Source organism: Poromitra crassiceps, assembly GCF_964638095.1.
Source record: "Poromitra crassiceps genome assembly, chromosome: 1".
Classification (NCBI taxonomy): Eukaryota; Metazoa; Chordata; class Actinopteri; order Beryciformes; family Melamphaidae; genus Poromitra; species Poromitra crassiceps.
The window spans coordinates 10,847,774-10,862,773 of record NC_139623.1 but is presented as its reverse complement, the minus strand read 5'-3'; the positions used below and the strand labels follow the sequence as shown (position 1 = coordinate 10,862,773).

Genomic DNA, 15,000 nt, shown 5'->3' with positions numbered 1-15,000 from the left:
GCTCTTCCGCTCTTCCGCTTCTGCTAAACGGTCTGGCGTCGGGGCGTCGGGGCCAGACCGTCACGCAGAACCAAATGAAATGTGAGTTCACGTGACGGGCTGGTTTACCAGGCTACTAGTTTATAACTTGAGTCACCAAACAACACTGATGTAGTGCCATCCTGAATAGCTTGGTGTGAGCAGGGTGCAGCTGCATTCATCTCTGTGGTGTACATACATACAGTACATAGGCTACATACTGTAGCACCCAACTGATGGAGCCTGGAGTGAGGACAAGTCTCTCCCTATCACATGCTTGTCAGTAAACTTGCTTTACCTGTAGTTTGTTAGCCAAGATGCCTGTGTAGAGATGTTTTGAATTTATTCTCTTTTAACCTTTATAACACTTTATGGAAAAAAGTTAATACATATCGGCAAGTTTGCAGCTCACAGTATAGGCTACCCATTGATATTAATGCAGGAATGCTAACTATGCTAACAAACCATTTTCGAGAAACGTACTTAATTTTCACATCATGAATTGAATTGATGATGATCCATTTTCCCCTTCAGGATCAATTAATCAAAATATAATTCTCTCTCCCTCCCTCCCTCCCTCCCTCAGTCCAGTCAGCAGGCTACTAACAGTAGTGGGACTCCAGAGCTCCCCCTGTTGGAGCCGGAGGTACTGCATGTCCTGGCCCCTCCCTTCGTTAGTCGACAGCATGCTGAGAGTGAAGGTTTCAGGCCGTTTGGGAGGCGGCGGTGCTCCTTCATCAGGAAGAAGAGAGAGCAACCTCCTCCAGCTGCAGCGCCCCCCAGCCCAGGTCTGTTCTAGTAGTTTCTAGTCTGGTCTGCTATCTATTGGTCTTTGGTTTGGTATAGCCATGTATGCAAGATGCCATAGAACTTCTTTGTACCAGGTAACGTGTTTCGTATGGGACTTGTAATGGAAATGGCATGCTGATGATGCTGTCCAAATGTGAATAGAAACACTGATGAAAATCCCCTACTGTGACAGTCTCAGCTTATTATAGCAGGTGTTGCTGAGTGGTCCATGGTGAATGAACTGATCATCTGAGCCATGTAGCATCCATGATGTGTGTTGTTTTCTGCAGGTGGAAGTAGAAGAGAAGAAAGAAGGGCAAGAAGTGAAGATGTCAGTGTTCCTAAAGACATTGATCTCATGGCTCTGCCCCAACTCTGCTTCCCTGGTGTTTAAACACACACACACTCACGCATGCACGCACGTACGCACACACACACATGCACGCACGGACGCACGCACGCACACGCACGCACGCACACGCACGCACACACACACACACACACACACACACACACACACACACACACACACACACACACACACAGCACACACACTTGACCATACAGTAGTGGCAAATTGGCAATTTCCTAATTGTAATGCATTACTCCTATGTGTAAATTGTATTCTTCTTTTTATTTTACTAGGTGGGCTCCAAGTAACCAATGAAGAGAGAGAAGAGCAGTTCCACTTCCTGGTTTTCACTGATGTCTTTGGCAACCAGAGCCATGGAGTAGTAATGCAGTGTCACCGGCCGATACCGGTACACACAACACTGTACACAATACTGCACACAAAGTGCTTAACCTTTAGGCTGAATTAGCCCTGTGTGTTTTTACCAAAAGCAACTCCAGCAACCAGTTGCTGAGTTGTTGTCAATGAAGATGACAAAATGGGAAAATATACAGTTAAAATTGCTGGCAAATGAACCCATCAGCATTTCCTAAAAATGATAGCCTATGAGCATTGGTAAATAATACACGTGCTACTATGCTACATTAAACTAACAAGGCTAAATAAAATATAAGTTGCCTTAAATGAAAGCAACTCACTGTTGGATTGTCTTTCCTGTGTATGCAGGGCGCATCTTTCCATCAGAATGGAACTGGCTTCTCTAAGTTTTCTAAACTTTACTCTGTCTATGGTTTCTGTGTCATATCCAAGCATCCCTACTACACCGCACTGAAAGACTGCCTGTCATGGTAAGAAGCAAATGGCCAAATTAGATTGGTTTTCTTGGTTTATGTTGGAATATGTTCTATAAGTTCAATTCAATTGGTTTTGTATTATGTTTACCTTTACCATACTGTAAGCAAAATCAAATTGTTTTTATTGATTTATATTGAGTTCAACCACGTTAGACTCTTGTCTTGTTCTGTTAGCAAAGGTCCTTATAAGAAGAGAGGAGGTTTGACATCAACTGTGCCGTGTTAATACAAAGAACATCTGGGAAAGAAATGCTACACATATTATTAGTTAGTTAGTTATCCTTTATTTATCCCCATGGGGAAATTCATCCTCTGCATTTGACTTATCCTCTACTAGGAACCTTCCTAGAACTAGGAGCAGTGGGCAGCCACAGTGCAACGCCCGGGGACCAACTCCAGTTATTTTGCCATTGCCTTGGTCAGGGACACTCGCTTTGTTTCCATTACAATTTTTTGCAAAATAATTGCGATATTTCTACAACTTCGACAATGTACAATTGCGACTTGTAGGCGTTTCCATTGAAGTTGAGTTTGGTCTGACGGCGCACACACCTAAACGCAATTCCCCGTTACCAGCAGCTACCACAGTGATTACGCACGGGGATCTGCCCCATATCCCGTCCCCTGCATGCTCAAATCCAACCAATGGTCAATGCAAATCACAACATGAAGTTACAACGCATATAAACGAGCCTGATTATCAATTCAAAAGAAAATGAGTGGCAACATTGCTGGCTGCGGTGAATGCAGTGAGCACGACAGGCAGAGGAAAAAAGGTAGCCTAATGGCTCATTTCCACCACATTTTACAGCCCTGCACATTTCGTCACCACTCGGCTCTACTTGTTTCAACCCGATGGACGTTTTGCTTCCACCGCTGGTCATCTGCCCTTGCCCACCCCCGCCCACACCTGGTCGTCATAGAGACTGCATATCTGCCCTCCGCCCATATTCCGAAGTAGGCTATAACATATAACGTTACAATTAAATCCATACACAGAACTTTTAAACTGTTTATGAAATACTGGTGCCTCTAAATGACCTACAGTGTACATGGGCAAATGTGTCAATCGGCCAGGAGAATGGATATCACTTTGTTGTTAGTCAAACTCACATGCATGCGCTGCGCGAGGGACGGGCGCGAGGGACGGGGGTTGCGCTACAGAGTGAAGCCTCTACCCCGGCGGCCTCTCACCGGGCAAGACCACGGCTTCACCAAAGCCCCGCCTGCGGCCTAGCGGAGCTGACGCTGCACACAGGCACAGCTACAAAGGGCTTCCTGAGAAGCGTATTTTTTTTTCTCTCAAAACAATTGAAAACCACCTTCATGTTAAGCTGAGTAAGGAGATCGCTTTTATTTCACCAGAGCCGAAGGCAGCAACACAAAAGACTGATGGAAATAACAGAAGAGAAGGTAATCCCCACTAAACTGGTATCCAGCATTGACAGTAGATAGAGTAGACACGATTCTGCCTGACCAATCAGTCGTCTGCAGTGTTTTCACGTCACTGTATGGTACCGGGTCCACAGCGCTAGAACCTCAACAAAGGAGGGACCAAAACTAGCACGACTCAACCCCGACTCAACCCGGGCTGGCCAGATGTTTGATCGGTGGAATGAGACAAAAAAGCGAGATGAGCTGGGCAGGGCCGCGCTGATACCAGCGGTGGAAATGGGCCATAATACAACTGGTCCGATTTATAGATGGAGGGGGGAAAAGGCTGATATGGTGCAATAATCAGAATGTCGTGTAGCCTATTATAATTATAACATTGCACCTGAAACGTGTGTAATGTATTACTCACAGTCACTGTATTCACTTCAGTCAGCAGCACCGCATGGTGTGTGCTTTTCATCCCCTCATCTCGGCGCTCAAATGTGCGCACACAGGCAGCCTGCTGTCACCATGGACCGATTTCTGCCATTAAACATTATCTATTTACCCCGGGTCCGCTTTTGTACAACACTCGTCTTTCTGCTAGGTAGAGTTGCTTCAAAGTTTTCCACTTGCTGCGGAGGTGTTGCCACGGCTTATCGCTTACCAAACTTATTTTCCGCTCCTTTTCCAAAGGAGAAGATGGGTCACATGACGTGCACATGCGGAAAATGTGTTTCCATTACACTTTTGCGATAAACTGCTATATCGACACGTCTGAAAAACCACCTCATGAGAGCGCAAAAACTTTTTGCGATATTTGGGAGGTTTTTCGAAATTTACGTGTTTCCATTACCCAATTTCTATTGCGATATTTAGATTTTGCGCATTTCTGAGGGTAATGGAAACACGACAGGAGTATTAACCCTAATTAGGCCTATTACATCTTTAATGAGAGATAAAGGTCTTCCCCTGACTAACCAACAGGCACGTGTATGTACGTGCTTGTGTATACCATTTTACCATCCAGATTGCTTCATCTTTACCCCTGCTACCGTTGATGTATCGGCTCCAACTATGACCCATAAGCAGCCGCGCTGGAAATACTTTTTAGTAGGGGGTGCTGTAGGGAAGGGACTCTCGGTGCTGCCCGCAAGGTCAGCACGAAGAAAAGTTGACGTTTTTTGGACTTTGAGGAAAATTTTATTTTAAATGAACATTAGAATTGTACTGTTGTGATGTCATTATTCAGTATATTCTCCTCTTCTCTTCAGCATTACTCAATTTACCCTCAGGAATCAGGGACAGTGATAGCCTACCTGCTATTCCTCCCATCTTCTCTTTCTTTTTTGTTAGTCTTGTCATCTCGTATCTCTTTCTATTCACAAAGCTGGGCTTTGACTGGCAGAGTCTCATTTGTGTCTCCGACTCCGTGAACAAAGTAAACACAGCTATGTAAACTCATGCGCAGAAACACAGTAGGCTAGAGCCAAATGCACCAATTTCAAAAATTCCATCTCTTGCCACCAGGGGGTGCTGCAGCACCCACAGCACCCAGCTTACCGCACGCTTGCCCATAAGTCATTTTGTATTTCCATTGAACTCTTTGTATCTGTGACTCTTTCCCTGCCTTTCTGTTCCTCTTCAGTGTATTAGTCCAGCTGAGGACTTGTCCTTTATCAGACTTGGAGGAGAGGGTGAAGGAGTTTGCAGCCAAACTGGCACTGGTGCCCATCCCACCCCCTGGACAACTACATGTGGTGTGTGTGTGTGTGTGTGTGTGTGTGTGTGTGTGTGTGTGTGTGTGTGTGTGTGTGTGTGTGTGTGTGTGTGTGTGTGTGTGTGTGTGTGTGTGTGTGTGTGTGTGTGTGTGTGTGTGTGTGCGTGCGTGCGTGCGTGCGTGCGTGCGTGCGTGCGTGCGTGTCTGCCTGTGCGTGCGTGTGTGCGTGTATACATATCCACTCATAATATTTTGAGCTTGTTTATTCATATGCTGACATCAAACAGTACTACAGGTAGTGGTAGCAGTAGTGTACCTGAAGCAAAATGTATTGTATTTCCACACAGTATTTGTGGTTTCCTGCATCCTGTCGCCATGATGCTACCATCTAGAGAAGACTAATACATGTAACAGTCAGTGTGTATATCTTCCAGATGTTTTCCTTGTGTTCTCTGACCATCATGTTGCCATCCAGAGAAGACAAAGAACACCCAGCTGTAGATTTAGACCTCCATCTACCCTTCCTCTGCTTCAGGCCACAGCAGCTATTACAGGTAACACACACACACACACACACACACACACACACACACACACACACACACACACACACACACACACACACACACACACACACACACACACACACTGTCCTCTCTGTCTTTCTGTCCCTGTCTCTCTAGGTGATATCCTGTCTCCTGCAGGAACAGAGGGTGGTGTTATTTTCTGCTGACTGGGCCAGACTCACTCTGATGGCAGAGAGCTTATTGCTCTTTCTACAGGTCAGTTCAAAATCTATGTCTGCATATATATAGGCCTATATATATATACTGTATATATATAGGCCTATACTAGGCATCTCTCACGCTACGCACGCTCGATTCCTAGGCTCGCCGCTGGGCGGGCTCGCCCCGGCTGCGCCGCGATTGCTTTACTTCAGGGATGCTGGATCACCTGTCCTGGAGCCTTGTTCTTCAATACGTGTATCTAAAAAGTTGCAACATCAAGGGATCTGGAATCAGCCATCCATCCATCCATCCATCCATCCATCCATCCATCATCCATCCATCAATCCATTAATTTGTCTGTTCATTAATTCACCCATTCATCCAGTTATTTATCCATCCATCTATCCATTCATTCATCTGCTGGCCCATTAATGTGTTCACCCATTTCTCTCTGTTCTCTCCTCCAGCCGCTGTCATGGCAGCAGCCCTATGTTCCTGTCTTGGCCAGAAGCATGCTGGACTTTCTCATGGCTCCTACTGCCTTCCTTATGGGTTGTCACATCTGCCATTTTGAAGAGGTTGCATCGGTGAGTGCACATCCTGCTAAATTAGTTTACTTTGTCCAGTACAGCAAATTGGGTGCAGTTTCTGCAACATAAGTTCTGACAGAAGTGGGGAAAATGGAAAGTTTTAGTATTTCAAGAGGTCCTAAACTCCAGCAACACTTGCAGTAAGAAGAACAACCACTTGAATTAGACCAACACATTATGCTCACCTTCATCAGGGACCTTTGTTGTTTTAGGCTTGATTTCTCACTCCTCCCCACCCCATCCCCATTCATCCCTGTCATCCAGGAAACAGATGATCTGATCCTAATCAACATCGATGATGGACGCATCTCCACTTCTTCTTCTGAAACCGTTGACCTACCAGAGATTCCCCTGGCTGCTGCAGACTGCTTCACACAGAGGTACTAATATTTCAATCAAAGAGAGACGAGTGTGAATGATGTATTACAGAATGTAATATGAGAATATTGTTAGTCTTTGGCGCTTAGAAACCACAGGGAGATATTGAGATCAAAGGGCATCAACCCTGAGCAGCAGCCAGATATATCCCCCCTGTGGAGTCTAGATACCGGTGGCGACGGTGATGACTCTCCTGAAGCTGATGACTCTCCTGAGACTGATGGGTCTGCGAAAACTGGTCGGAGACGGGGAGGTGGAGGGGTGTGCGATGACAGCAGCAGTTGCAGATTTGAGCAGGCTGAAGTGGATAGAGACATACGTATTTAAAAGGACAGTAGCCATGTGATTGGCTTACACTGGTGCTGTGTGAAGATGTGTCGCTACTGTATGCCATTGGATAGTTGAGGCCAGCTGGCGAACAGCTGATTATTCAGGCTTACTTTGAGTGTGCGTGCAAGGTGGGATGAAACGAGAAGTGAACTACGGAAGCATAGATGTGCACATTATAATCTTCTTGATTGAAAATCCGTTAGAACTTTGTGTTGTTGTTGTTGTTGTTGTTGTAGTAGTAGTAGTAGTAACAACAACAATGATAATGATAATAATAATAATTATTATAATAAATTAATTAATTAATTAATGAATAGATAAATCAAACATGCAGCGTTCCGTTTTGACCAATCAGTATCTGTGAGGAGCATACTGTAGGTGTGAACTATAGGTAGATGTAGAAATGTAATGATAGTAACTCAAACAAGGCAGCATGCATGGAGGAGTAGCACCTGTGTATTATTGATATGATTGTCCAGTAGAGATGTAACGGTATGAAAATTTCACATCACGGTTATCGTGACCAAAATTATCACGGTTATCATATTATCACGGTTTGTTAAAATGTGCTGATGTTCAAAAAGTACTAATACACTCACAGAAATCATTTCACCAAGTTTTATATTGAAAACTCTGACCCAAAAAGGATTGATACTCTCACTGAAATCATTTCTCCAAGGCTGCACGTTTGCATCTGGGAGACTGTTGCCAACTTTGGTTGATGATGGACAGTATTTACCATGTTTTTTTACCATGTTTTTCAAAGCACGGTAATCACGGTACCACGGTTTTAATGATAATGAAAATTTGAAACGGTACGGTTATCATAAGGAATTTTATCACAGTTATAAAACTGGTTATCGTTACATCCCTATTTTCCAGTTGTCTGTCCCTGCGGATACATTTCGACCTGCATCAGGGCCGCCATGCCAGCTGCACTGACATCAATGAGCAGCGGGCTCAGAGACGAGCATGGCAGCGCACCCTCAACCACCACATCCAGACCATTACACTCCAACTCATCGTCAACATATTCAGGTTTGTGTTTGTTTGTTTTTTGTCAAGTGTTGTAAACATTGATTGGATCTGTTTAGATTAGTGGATGTTGATGGGTTGACGGTTAACCCATCAACATCCAGTAATTTCTCAGGGAGGTACGGTGTTATAGTGGTAAGCGCTATCGCCTCACTGCTCGAAGGTCGTGGGTTCGATTCCCACCTGGGACAATGTGAACGCTGAAGGAATGCGTGCCCGTCCGCATGTCCTCGAGTGCCCACCGCCCGGGTGGGGTCGTCAAAAGGGCCTTTCTGTGTGGAGTTTGCATGTTCTCCTCATGCCTCCCGGGGGTTTCCTTCATATAGGAACCCCCTTCACCAAAAACATGCAATATCCTGGTTGCTAATGTGGTTCCTCCTCTGGTCGTTAAGGGCGCCTGTTCAGAGGGAGGGGAACTGGTTGCAATAGCGTGAACCACCCACGTGCTATGTGCTACCGGTGAAGCTTCCTCTGTCAGGTGAAAAGAAGCGGCTGGCTAACTGCCCATGTCTCGGAGGAAGCATGGAGCCAGTTTCGGCTCTCCCCAGATCGGCAGAGGGTGGAGTAGCAACCAGGATAAAGAAATTACGTTAGCACTAATGGGGGATAAAAATGTGATAAAAAATCGGGGGGGAAACAAAAACATCCAGTAATCTAAACAGATTTGGCATGGTTCTGGTTACTGGAGACACAGTTCGGTCAGGATGCTCTGGTGAATTTTCCATTTCTAAATATGAACTGGCATAAAAATCATTTGGTTTCATTGAGATCTCAGACAAAATCCCCTCTGGTAGACTGATAAGTTCTACATCAAAAACAGCAGTGAGAAGTAATAGTAGCTTACAGGAGCTCTAAAACGTAGAGCAGATGGTCATTATCATAATTCATCTGACAACTCTTACTCTTCTAGTATAAGATGTCAACACCAATGTGGGCTGTCACCTGAAATAGGATACTATAACATAATAGGATAGGTACTATAATATAATAGGGTATAATTGTTCTTTTGATATTTGAACCCGGTGTGCAACAGTGAAGGGTGGTGGTGTATGCTGTTGTGTGTTATTGCTGTAATGTGTTTGTGTATTATCCTGTAACAGGGATGTTAGCAGTCATCTGAACTATGAACACAGAGTGTTTAACAGTGAGGAATTCCTGAAGACCAGAGAGACCGCTGAAAAGCTTTTTTACAAGCAGGTAAAAACTCACGTACTCATTGTTAATCTAGCCAACTCACAAACACTTCTCTTATGGATCCCTATGCTACAACAAACTCATGTCTTCCAATCCTCTAGAACTAATACTTCATAAACTAAATTATAAAAACATGAAGTGGAAAACATCTGTTGCTGAGCTGTCACTTAAAGGAACACACTTAAAGGAACACTTAAAGGTGACATCACTGGTCCACACTAACTCAAATTAATAACTCATTAACTCAAATCAACTCTCAATAACTGTCAAACTAGATGAATGACTTCAAAACCGTTTACAGTTTGAGAGTTGATTTGAGTTAATGAGTTATTAATTTGAGTTAGTGTGGACCAGTGATGTCACTGGTCCACACTTTAACACTCAATAACTGTCAAATTAAATGACAGACTTCAAAACCATTTACAGTTTTCTGATATACTACTGATGTTCTAATGATACAAAGCTGGTTGAAAATGGGCGGAGTGTTCCTATAAAATAAAACATGACAAAAAAAATCACCAATATGTAACAAAAATGCACAAAAACAGTGCATACTGTATAAGATGCTTAAAATATGTTCCGGTCCTGTAAACATACCGGGAACATGAAATGGTTAGCCTGCACAATGGGTGTCACATTGATTGACAGCTCCTAACAGCCAGGTGGTGTGGTGCTCGTCTCCGGGTAACAGGACTGTTTTGTAGGTTTTGGAGACCCACATCTTCCACTCCTTCCTGAAGGATCGTCTCAACAGGAAAATGGACGCCTTCACTCGCATGGAACTCAACACTCGTTCTGAGATGCAGAAGTAAGTTATTAAACCGAGCTGATAACCCTGAACCTGATTGATAACATCCATAAAGTTCAACACTCGATATGAGATCTAATACCTACCCAGAGCAATGGCTTCATGTTTATTGCTGACTTGCACACACACAACCACTCAAACTATTCTTATGATGAATTTACCTACAAGCCAAACCTTAAATAGGCGTTCCAGCGCAATGTGTTAGAAAAAATGGCCTTGGGTGCTCTCAATTTTAATGCCACCAAATAGCTGGTCTTAGCGCAAAAAAAACACTACACCAGGCGTACGCCTGAGCGCTATGGGGCGCACACAGTATTCTCCGGGCAATGCAGGAAATCCTTGCTTGGATACATTTACGCACGGCAACACCTCACGCCTGCACACACTCTTCTCTCCTCAGAATGCCACGTTGATTTTCAACTATAGCCTACATTGCAGAAAAAACACACCTTGATTTAAAAATTAGAATTAGTTTGTCATGGTTTTATTAGGCTACATAATTCCCGACCATACAGGTTTGTGGTGTGAGGTAACAGTAGATTGCTTTTGAGAAAGTTGTGACGGTGTTGTGCCAAGCTGCCTCTCCCCACCCTGTGAGCCCCATGGCCGGCCCAAAACACCCAGGGCACCGACCCACGGGCGCTAACGCAAAATTACCGCCGTTGCGAAGATAGGGCCCCTAAAGTCTTATGGAACTCAAGGCTTAATCAAATCTCAGTAATAAGACATCATATCATAACTCATAACTTTGATAACCAACTAAATTGATAACTGATAACCATAATAACCCTAGAACTCAATCAGTTATACAAATTATATAAATTCAATGGCTACGTGGCATTAGATGGATGGTTTCATCTAAGGAGTCTTACTATGTAATTCATTCTTTTTCATACCATTTTCAGTATGGCTGGGAATGGATTGTATGCCTTGTTTGCCATATTTCGCTTTGTTAGGTATAGGTGGCACTGGCAGCACCATCACAAATCATTATGAATATTTAATATTTTGATCATTTGTCCTCCAGGATGAAGGCTATGGTTGAAACTCCACGCAGACCCACCATGCTGGAGATTCAAGCCAGGAAGAAAGGCTCCATTATACAGAGCGGGCTGAATAAGAGACTGGGGATGAGCCTTCCTAACCTGGGAGACGACCGACCAATCAGCTTCCACAGACACCCACTGCTGACCACGATCATCATATCTGACCCTGGTTAGACCAACACACCTCTAGTATAGCTGTATATCTGGACTCAACACACACACACACGCATGTACGCACGCACACACACACACACACACACACACACACACACACACACACACACACACACACACACACACACACACACACACACACACACACACACACACACAGCACACACACCTTTCAGTTTTAAAGTGCTTAAAAAATGAAAAGGGGCACAAAATTCAGTTATATTTTGTACATTGCAAATAAGCATGTACAACATGCTTAACAGAAGCTGCTGCCTGTCACAGACGTGATGGTGATGATGCTGTGGCTTTTAAGGGGAGTGATCTCACCTTGTGAATCCTGTTATGGGCATAAACACGCCTATGGCGGTTTGCGCCGAGATGACGTGAAGCGGCCCGACACGCCCACAATTAGGGCTTTGCACGGTGCTATTCCAGCGCAAAACGGGCGCTAACCCAAAATTACCGCCGTTGCGAAGATAGGGCCCAAAGTGTCAGTTCATTAGATCTCATTGTCCCAAAGAATCAGCGAGGGTTACTATTGGAAAAGTGTAGCTCTTAAGATCTTAAAGGGGGACTAACCCCTCCCAGATTTCTGGCAAAACGCCCTGTTGCTTGATTTAAAAAAGAGAAAGGCAGCAGATTCCACCTGCTAGTTTGTTCCAATGCAAATTGACTGTGGCACCTTGTTGTGAAAAAGGCAGAAGGGCATCTCCTCTTCTCTCACTATACTCTAAGGTTGTGTTCAGACCGGAAGTTTTAACCGGAAACAGCGGCCATGACAGTCTGTCCGCATCGATAAAAAACTTTATATTAGAGTTACGATATCGTTATAAATATCAACAATTAGCTAATGCTGGTGGCCTGTATGGAAACATCGTGAATTGAACTGTTGAGCATTACAGTATATCAAATTGGTCATTCAGTGGCGTTTTATTGCCATATACAGTACCTACCTAACGTTAGCGCACACAGCTATTAGCTACAGTAGCATTAGCCACAGTACCAGAGCGGATCAATGCCTTGCGTTGCCCCAGCTACTCAGGCAGCTCTGTTAGCCAGGAAAGGGCTCGAGCTACATTTGAATGCATAAAATAAAGCTGATAATATACAATTTGATTCCTTAAACGTCTATCACTCCACCCCCTCTGCTGATCTGGTGAAAGTTGTGGGTGAGCACATGCTTCCTCAGATACACGTGCAGTCGCCAGCCGATTCTTTTCACCTGACGAGGAGTTTCACCCGCAGGACGTAGCGCATGAGAGGATCACACACTATTCCCCCCTACCCCCCTCCTACCCCTGGTCAGGCACCCCGACTGACCAGAAGAAGCGCTAGTGCAGTGCCAGTGACCAGGACTCATACCCCACCGGCTTCCCACCCGCAGACACGGCCAATTGTGTCTGTAGGAACGTCTGACCAAGCTGGAAGTACCGGTGCCGTGAATTGAACCCGGGTCTATGCGGTGGTAGCCGAGTGCTTTTACCTCTACACTACCCAGATGCCCCTTAAGATCTTAAGTTGTGTTATTGATTTAATGGAGTAATAGGTTTAATAGACTTGAACTATTGTAGATGTACAGTAGCTATCCTTCCCAGGACATATTTAGATTAATGTGTAATTCAGATTTTTTTAATCAGTCTAAGAGTAATACGATGTTGAACATTTGACAGGGAAAAATGTTAAAGAAATCTCTCTCTCACTCCCTCACCCTCTGTCTCTCTTTCTCCCCCCCCTTCCTCCCTCTGTCTCTCTTTGTCCCTCTGTCTCTCTGTCTCTCTCTCCTTAGCATTGAGAACTCCTCCTAAACCCATCAAGGTGTTTAAGCTCCCAAACTTCCCAGCCTCTCTGTCCTTCCACACTGTCCAAAATTACTACAGTGAGCTGATCCTGCAGCTTGGCAAAGCACTCTTCTGTGTCCCAGTGGAGAACTCTGCTCTGCTGGCCAGGTACTCTACTCTCCTCATATCCTCCTTTCATGATCTGCTCTGCTGGCCAGGTACTCTACTCTCCTCATATCCTCCTTTCATGATCTGCTCTGCTGGCCAGGTCCTCTGCTCTCCTCATAGTCTCCTTTCATGATCTGCTCTGCTGGCCAGGCCCTCCGCTCTCCTCATATCCTCCTTTCATGATCTGCTCTGCTGGCCAGGTCCTCTCCTCATATCCTCCTTTCATGATCTGCTCTGCTGGCCAGGTACTCTGCTCTCTTCATATCCTCCTTTCATGATCTGCTCTGCTGGCCAGGTACTCTACTCTCCTCATATCCTCCTTTCATGATCTGCTCTGCTGGCCAAGTACTCTGCTCTCCCCATATCCTCCTTTCATGCTTTCAAGAATCTTCTTCTTATGGTGATATATCAAGAAAGATGGCAGCAGAGAGGGACCTATTTGTGCACAAACAGAAGAGTTGACCTGATTGTAAAGTTACAGGAGAAACCCCCCCCTGTCACTCTCAGCAGAGTTTGTGAAATCTTTCTGACTTGGAATACACTGTAGGCTACGTTCCAGTGCTGTGTCATTGTTGAATCTTGACCGACCGACAGTGCTGCTGAAGACCTAAGTGATTTGATGGGGGTGATGCTAGTATATATATATATATTCCTTATCGCAAAATAACTGTGATGTGGAGGGTAAAATGATGTCACATCCATTTTGTTAGTGTTCCATTTGCAGAAAACTTGAGCTGGCAAGTTCACTGTTGTTCACTGGTCAGATCCAGTCGCTAGCCAGGCTAGCCATTGTTAGCAATAACAGTTGATAACAAGGCATTTTTTACGCATACAAATACTGCAGCCTCATGTCCACACAGATAGAAGTTAGGCAGTGCTGTGTGTACAGCTGATTTAATGAGACACAAACAAGACAGAAGTGCTAAATAGCATTTACTACGATTATAACTACTGTTGTTGCTTGGAGCAGCCATCTTGGATTTTTTAGGTCGGGGCTGTTGAGGCTCCTACGAGTTTGGAATGGGAAATACCAGCTCTAGTCATGTCACCGTCCCAGCTCATGAACTTTGAACCGTAAGATTACCAGTTCCCAGTTATAAAGGAATGCACGATTAGGCCCCCCTGGTCTGGAACATGACATCACCACTGATTACATCACTGATGACATCATCACTGAACTTATTAGCCTCAGCCAGGAAGGATGACATCACTGATGACATCATCACTGACATCACTGATGACATCACATCATTAGGTAATCAGGGCAATCACCTAATTTAAAAAATCTGGCTCTATCAGGTCACCCGCACGGGTGCTCTTTACACCCTCAGAAAGTTTCAGCCTGATCGCACGTAAAACAGCATAACCGTGGCCGGGCAAATTTCTGCTCACTCACACACACATACGCACACACACACGGACACTTCTCAAATTATAATATGATTATTTGTACAAAGTTAGAAAAATATGTATTAGTGATTAGTGAATTCCAAATCAGAATACTCACATGTTTTTGAAGCATATTGCAAAGTGGATTGCAGTAAAGCTGAGAACGAAGTCGAGTCCAGTTAAGTTCATTTGTATAGCTCTTAATCACTGCTACAGGCTAAAACAATAAAACAGTACCGGTACTCCAAATCTTAATCCATCAACTAAGGACAACT

The 15,000-nt window shown here is 44.5% G+C and overlaps 1 protein-coding gene across 1 annotated transcript in view; it reads left to right on the top strand.

Moving 5' to 3' along the window:
• The window catches only part of LOC310775195 (DENN domain-containing protein 3-like), a gene marked incomplete at both ends in the record, with an annotated part of 37,963 nt that overhangs the window by 986 nt on the left and 21,977 nt on the right, over nucleotides 1-15,000 (top strand). Inside the window, 14 exons of the mRNA XM_083635297.1 lie at nucleotides 617-810; nucleotides 1,111-1,193; nucleotides 1,453-1,568; nucleotides 1,886-2,007; nucleotides 5,036-5,147; nucleotides 5,542-5,661; nucleotides 5,791-5,889; nucleotides 6,303-6,422; nucleotides 6,690-6,805; nucleotides 8,016-8,171; nucleotides 9,269-9,365; nucleotides 10,067-10,170; nucleotides 11,198-11,385; nucleotides 13,177-13,336. Coding sequence (XP_083491423.1) covers nucleotides 617-810; nucleotides 1,111-1,193; nucleotides 1,453-1,568; nucleotides 1,886-2,007; nucleotides 5,036-5,147; nucleotides 5,542-5,661; nucleotides 5,791-5,889; nucleotides 6,303-6,422; nucleotides 6,690-6,805; nucleotides 8,016-8,171; nucleotides 9,269-9,365; nucleotides 10,067-10,170; nucleotides 11,198-11,385; nucleotides 13,177-13,336 — 1,787 coding nt within the window. The remainder of the gene's footprint in view (nucleotides 1-616; nucleotides 811-1,110; nucleotides 1,194-1,452; nucleotides 1,569-1,885; nucleotides 2,008-5,035; nucleotides 5,148-5,541; nucleotides 5,662-5,790; nucleotides 5,890-6,302; nucleotides 6,423-6,689; nucleotides 6,806-8,015; nucleotides 8,172-9,268; nucleotides 9,366-10,066; nucleotides 10,171-11,197; nucleotides 11,386-13,176; nucleotides 13,337-15,000) is intronic.